The sequence below is a fragment of the Alexandromys fortis genome, unplaced genomic scaffold, assembly GCF_014885135.2.
Source record: "Alexandromys fortis isolate MF-2015 unplaced genomic scaffold, M_Fortis_MF-2015_v1.1 scaffold_204, whole genome shotgun sequence".
Lineage (NCBI taxonomy): Eukaryota > Metazoa > Chordata > Mammalia > Rodentia > Cricetidae > Alexandromys > Alexandromys fortis.
The window spans coordinates 707,717-714,681 of record NW_026068116.1 but is presented as its reverse complement, the minus strand read 5'-3'; the positions used below and the strand labels follow the sequence as shown (position 1 = coordinate 714,681).

Sequence of the window (6,965 nt, the reverse complement as noted above, 5' to 3'; positions counted from 1 at the left end):
CGTGGCAGACAATGAAGGCTGAAAGCTCACAATAGGAACTGTTTCTTCCGTCTTTAGCCTCTGTTAAACTGCCCCTGCTCTTATGAACCTTTAAACAACCCTATATAAATACGTTGGGTCACACACACATAAAAGACACAAAAGTAGAAAAGGACACTTTGGGAACAGGAAGGGGATCAGTGAGCATGACAACGGAAGGCAATGGAGGGGTCAAAGTGCCCCAAATATATTCATCATATATAACTACTATATGCTAATAAAAATGCAAATCCTGGGGTCCCCATCCCAGATTAACCAAGTGAAAAACTTCTGTGGAAGGGCCACTTCGAGCTTGAAAATTATCATACGAGAACATCATTCTCCACAAGATGTCAGAATTCAAGTACAACTGTGTTAGGAAGTCATTTCTACATGGGTAAACACAACTAAGCTGCCTTCCCTCCAAGTAGGATAAGCAATAGTGCACAAATATATGGATTCCAATTTGAGGAACTTTTATACCAAATTATCTGTGGTATAATGTATAGGGAAAGCTATCAACAACTCTGTAATTATACAAACACATATGTCCCTTGCTGAAAGAAACAATGGAACACATGTGGTTTTGACCATATACAATATAAAATTTTGGGTGATGATAGCACCCAGCCTTAGCAATGGGTCCCTTGGTGACTATCCCTCCCCTTTCAATGGGGTCTACGAGATGATGCAGAGCCGTTCATGGCCATCTGAAATGAAAATGTGCGTGGTCACAGTCAGGGTGCAAAGGAAAACAGCAGGTAAAGAAAACATTTTGCACATTTTTCATGTATTATTTATTTAACATATATAATACATGTAAACAAGGGGCATAAAATTCATAAAAATACAATACTCCTATGCAGCCATCACTTCATTTCAGACACATCCTTTTATTTTCTCCTTAATGCTATTGGCCTACTTTAACAGCACACATTTTCTGTCAGGCATTTCAGAGGCTTATCTTTTTATGGAAGTAGTACCCAGCTTTTTTAAAAATGTCACAATAATAACTATTTCATTTGCCTCCTGTCTTTCCTTACTTTCCTCACACTAAAGCAAAAATATTTATAAATGCTAAAAATATGCAAAATACTGAGCTTTAATGCTGCACTGTCAGCTACACAGAATCTATTACTGTTCCATGTCGCCATAAAAGTGCTTAAGTCGCAGAGCACCGGCTGCTACTGGATGTGCTGGAGGCTAAATACGCAGTGGACCCCCAAGGCCTCTGTTCTAAGCTGACTTGCCTAAATTACAAGCAGAGCTTGCTGGTGGAGTCACATTAAGAAATACTGTTACAAAAGGCTTCTGCAGAAAACTAATTTAGACTGCTTTTAATGTTTCCCAGCATGTGAGCTGGTTCTAATAGTATTTTAATGTTTTGTTTCTCTGTACAGAATTTCCAATCATTACACATGAACTTATTATGAAGGGACTTGTTAGAGGGTAAGGATAGAAAAGAACTTTAAAAAGGTGATTTTAAAAAAATCCTAACTGCTGTATACACACAGCAGTCACGTCAGGGTGCAGAAGGAGTGCAGACAAGCAGGGTGTGCATGCCGCCCTCACACCCACGCCTACTCTCTCTCCAACCTCAGGAGCCCTCTTTCCACTTCCTCGCAATCCTGCACCATCACTGAAACACTCCTAACCCACCTATCTCCAGCTGCCTCCCTATGTTCTGAGTTGGTAAAAGCTTATGAAATAAAAACTGAGTGCCACATGAGGAAGCAGAGTCACAGTGTGCAACACTAGGAACGACAGTCCCTGGGCAGCTCCAGGGCAGGACAACCTGGGAGGCGAGGTTGGCTCTGGGGACACTGAGGCCACGCTCCTCAGTCTCATGTGCTGTCTTTGCAGGTGACAACAGGAGCAAGCTAGTGCTTCCCCCAGACAAACTTGTTCTTGGCCTCTGGTAAGAAGGCAGGAAGAGAACAGCTCTTCTGCGGCTGCCAGGATGGGCACCGGAAACCATCCCTGAGGACTCAGGTCTCAAGGACAATCCACACTGAGGTTAATCAGCCTGTGGTTAATAAAGAGAAGACTGTAATTAAATGTGTAGTCAGCCATGGTCACAATTTGCTTAGAATTTAAAACCTGAAAACCATTTCTTACAACAGTGAAGATCCATGGTTTTGAAGAATCTCATTTCACACAAATTAACTTCTAAGAAACAAAATCTGTGTAAAAATTCAAAGCATGTTTGGAAATTTTTCAAAAAAAAATGGGGAAGACTGAACATACGCATTCCTCTTCAAACTTAATCCATTATTTTAGGCAAAATTATAAGGCTTAAGGCTTTGTCTTATCAAAGACAGGCAATTTTGAAAGCAAAATAGAAAAACTCTTCATTTATCATTATTCATTTACATTTGGACAAAAAAGTTAGTTATGTTTTGTTTTATCTTAATAGCAAAAGAAAAACTACCATATACTATAGTCTACCATAGCTATGTCTCTATATATATTAGACTCTAGATGCATCATATTTGGGGTTGTCCAAAATAGCTTTTCTTACAACTGCAATTAATCATGAAAAAATTTTAAGTGAATTAAAGATATTAAAATATAATATTTGATTAATACTAAAAATGAGAAAAATACACATTTCCTAATTTTTTAACCAAGAATAAGCACTTGCTAATCAACTAAAGACAAGATAGCATTTATCTGAAAGCAAAAGCCCATGTGGGAAGAAGCAGACTCCACATGGCTGGGAATTAAAGGAGCCGTTCCTCCCATCATACCCAGGAATCTGGGCAACAATGGGCAGGAAACACTTGATTCTCAAGCGCCATACAGAACAAAAAGAGCACCCAGAAGTGAGAGGAACAGGTGTTCCACAGGCCATTGACACCTGGACTAAGAGCTAAGATGGGTTGACAAGACTGGGGTACAGAATCACCCAAGTGTCCAAAGGTAAGACCAGGAGGTAAGTAAGAAGCAAGGCTGTGACAGCCCTGCACGGAAAAGCAGGCCCTCCCAGTTCAGAAGGAACTACACTTTCAGATCATCTTTGTCATGACCCATGACGCATTTCTACACAGATGGCTTTGTTCACTGTAACACAAATATTTAAATGAAGTACAAGCATATACTCATTTGCATAGCAAATTTCAACAGGTGCACTGAAACAGTAACTAATTGATCTGGTGTAAGTCATTTTTACAATCAGAATGACATATTGACCAAATAAAATGTTTTCCATTTGAAAACAGTTACTTTAAAAGACTTGTAAAGGTTTTGTAATCTGAGTTAAAATGATACACGACTTAGTGGCAAAGCAGTAAAGCCATTACGGATGCGGTCTCTGTAGCCGGCGCTTGTCACAGTCATTCTTTGATAACTTCTAGGACTTTGTAAACGCTGTTCTGGAACACTGTGTTGAAGTGAGGCTTGGAATCCTTCCCCAGGATGTTACACAGGGGTGTCTTCCCAGCATTGGCTGGATCCTCCACATCCCAGATTTCAGGCATGCTGCACCCAGGCCTAGAGGAGTAAATGCACATGTTATAAGCAGCACACGTTATCCAACCACAGACAGCACAGAACACTGCCTACGTGCCTCATCTCAGTTCAGCTCTCCTTCTTACATTATATTTTTGAAAATCTTGTTGTAGTTACCTTTATTTTTGTACGCTGCCATAGCCACCCTTTAGGACAAGGGAAACAGAGCAACAGGGTGCATAAGGCCAGACCTACAGAACACATGCGCTCAGGGACTAGCTAAGACAGCTCAGAGCCCTGAAGCACTGCCTCTGCTACTTGTCCAGAGTGTGTTGTCATAGTTACTTTCCTCAGTTCATTCCCACGTGTGTCAGGGGGAAGATGTTGTACACTGGTTTGCAGTTGGCTCCCATGTGTGTAAAGGGGGAAGATGCCCATGGTTCTGGTTTGCCATGCAGAATGTGCAGATTGAGGGCAGTTAAGGATCTACAACACCAGGTACAGCACATAAAAATAATAGCTTTAAAGATGATAAAATTTGCTTAGTTCATAGGGAAGGTGTAGTCAGTATACTCTGAAATAAATCAATTTATAGGAAAGCCTTACTGTGACTGTATGAGAGGGGCACATCAAAGAAACTGCCAATCACCCACTCCATGGCTTTAACTGTAGGAGAAAGAGAAAAACTATCTGGAGAGAGAAAAGCACTGGACTTGGCCAGGGATATCTGTGAGACGGGCAAGAAAAGCATGGGAAAGACTAGAGCAGCAACAGTTCCACAGAGCGTAGGGAGGAGGGCCAGGGTGCTCGTGTGGACTCTGACATTTACAGCAGCTGAGAGGGGAGCTGTGAGAAGACAGTGGAGGCCTGCAGTGGAGACTCATCTGGATGCATGGGCTTCCTGAGACCTGCAGTGGTAAGCTTACATCTTAGATGAATGAATAATGAAATCTCAAATACAATGTACTTCTTGCCCCCCTCAAAAGCAGGGTCTCGCTGTGTGGCCTTATACATGCAACTCTCCGACATCAGAGTACAAGCCTTCGGGTTACAGGAATACTAGGACTACCTATGTGCTACCATGCCCAGTCAATACACAGTTTATAAAGAACAACAGAAGTAGCTGGGCATGGTGGCTCACGCCTTTATTCCTATTACTTGGGAGGCTGAGACAAGCAGATCTCTAAGAGTTCTAGGTCAGCATAGGTCTAATACTGAGCTCCAGTACAGCCAGGGCTACCCAGACAGACCCTGTCACAAAAACAAAAACAAAACCTGGGATAAATAAGATTATCAAGTTATATTTTTCTACATAAGTCGTCCAAATAATTTCAACATTTTAAATCAAGATCAGATTATGGATACAGTTGCTGTATTCTCATGAAGTTCTTCTATTTTTACTTGCTTTAAAAGGTCTTAAGAAAAAAAAGCTGGTGCTGGTGGCACAAGCCTACAATCCTACCTCTGGGATGAAGCAGGAACATCAAGTTCAAGGCTATCCTGAGCAACTTACTGAGATGATATCTCAAAACAAAAAAAATGGAAAAAAGTGCTGCTTGAATAGCTTATATGTGGCCCTGCATTCACTCCCCAGTATAAACAATACAAAAGAAAGAAAAAGAGAAAAAATAAAATTATAGAAAGTTGACCATGGCTATTTTGTTTGTCAAAGTCTTTTCCTCCCTCCTTCCTTCTTTCCTCCTTCCCTCCCTCCCTCCCTCCCTCCCTCCCTCCCTCCCTCCCTCCCTCCTTCGTTCCCTTCCTCCTTTTTTCTAATGGGAAGAAAGCATTTCTACGAAGTCTAAGCTCCATTCATTCCTATCCTCTGTGACTTTCTGGCCACACACTCACCACTTGCCAGGTGCATACATTAGCCTCGAATATCACTTCTCAGAACACTGTTTACAACATGAGCATCTAACTATCCTGCTGGAACTTTGATCCATGTTCCCACTCACATACAATATAGACAGGGCAGTTCTGGGTTGCTTTTGGGAAAATGGGGACATTATAGGATCCACAACAGTACAATTTGGCTATTTTCTAGATCTTGCTACACAAACAGCCATTTGCACCTCTTCACAGCTGCTAGTTCTGACCTGTGCATTACGGAAGGACTGTCTCATGGGTTGCACACTTTGCTGCCGTAAACCAGCACCATACTTCTGTAATTGAAATGTTCACTGTGTCCAATACATAATAAATTTTTACTTTGCTACCATCAGACTAACTGTCAAAGAACCTACCGGTGATAGCCCTCACATAGAGGTCCCACTGCATCTTTTTGAAAAGCTCCATTAATAATAAATGCTACAAGCATTATTTGTAATAGCCAGAACCTGGAAACAACCTAGCTGCGCCTCAACTGAAGTACGGATAAAGAAAATAGTACATTTATACATTAGAGTACTACTCAGCGGTGAATAAAAATGACATCTTGAAATCTGCGTGCAGATGGATGGAACTAGAAAAAAAAAATCCTGAGTGTGGTAACGCAGACCCAGAAAGATGAACATGGTATGTACTCATTCATAAGTAGGTACTAGCTGTAAAGCAAAGGCTATTGAGCCTATAGTTCATGATCCTAGAGAAGCTAAGTAACAAGGTGAACCCTAAGAAAAACATACCTGAAAAGGGTAAATAGACAAGATCGCCTGAGAAAATTGGGAGCATAAGGGTGGGAGAAGTAAGGAGGGCAGAAGGGGAAGATAAGGGGAGAAGGGAAGGGAGAGGAAAACCTGAGAGAACAGGATAGTCGAGATGGAGAAAGGACAGATACGAAAGCAAGGAAAGAGATATTTTGAGTGAGGGAGCCATTATGGGGCCAGCAAGAAACCTGGTTCTATAGAAATTCCCAGGAATCCACAAGGACGACCCCAGCTAAGACCCTAAGCAATAGAGGAGAGGGTGCCTGAACTGGCCTTGCCCTGTAGTCAGACTGATGAATGTGGTTGACATCTGTATGGCTGGGGCAGACTGCAGGGCCACTGGCAATGGCACCAGGATTTATCTGGACTGCTTGTACTGGCTTTTTGGGAACCTATTCTCTTTGGATGGATACCTTGCTCAGCCTAGATATAGTAGGGAGGGCCTTGGACCTTCCCCAAAGCAATATGCCTTACCTCCTTTATGAGGAGTAGATGGGGGAGGGATGGAGGGAATGGGAAGAGGGGAGGGAATGGGAACTGGGATTGGTATGTAAAATGAAAAGATTTTTTCTCTTTTAAAAAAATAAATAAAATACTAAAAAAAAACAGATGCTACAGAGCTGAAGATCTAGAACAGTGGCTCTCAACCTATGGGTCTCATGACCCTATGAGGGCTACTGAATGACTATTTCACAGGGTCACCTAAGACCATCTGAAAACACATATTTATATTACATTTCATTTATTTATTTATTTATTTATTTATTTATTTATTTAAGATTTCTGTCTCTTCCCCACCGCCGCCTCCCCTTTCCCTCCCCCTCCCCCAATCAAGTCCCCCTCCCTCGT

At 41.7% G+C, this 6,965-nt stretch overlaps 1 protein-coding gene across 3 annotated transcripts in view; it reads right to left on the bottom strand.

Moving 5' to 3' along the window:
- Positions 1 to 788: 788 nt before the first annotated feature.
- The window catches only part of Dpy19l1 (dpy-19 like C-mannosyltransferase 1), a 92,340-nt gene continuing 86,163 nt past the window's right edge, over positions 789 to 6,965 (bottom strand). For 2 of the 3 annotated variants that reach the window (XM_050124891.1, XM_050124893.1), the window contains exon 22: positions 789 to 3,510. In XM_050124891.1, coding sequence (XP_049980848.1) covers positions 3,354 to 3,510 — 157 coding nt within the window. In that variant the 3' untranslated portion in view covers positions 789 to 3,353. The remainder of the gene's footprint in view (positions 3,511 to 6,965) is intronic. The other variant, XM_050124892.1, reaches the window with a different exon arrangement.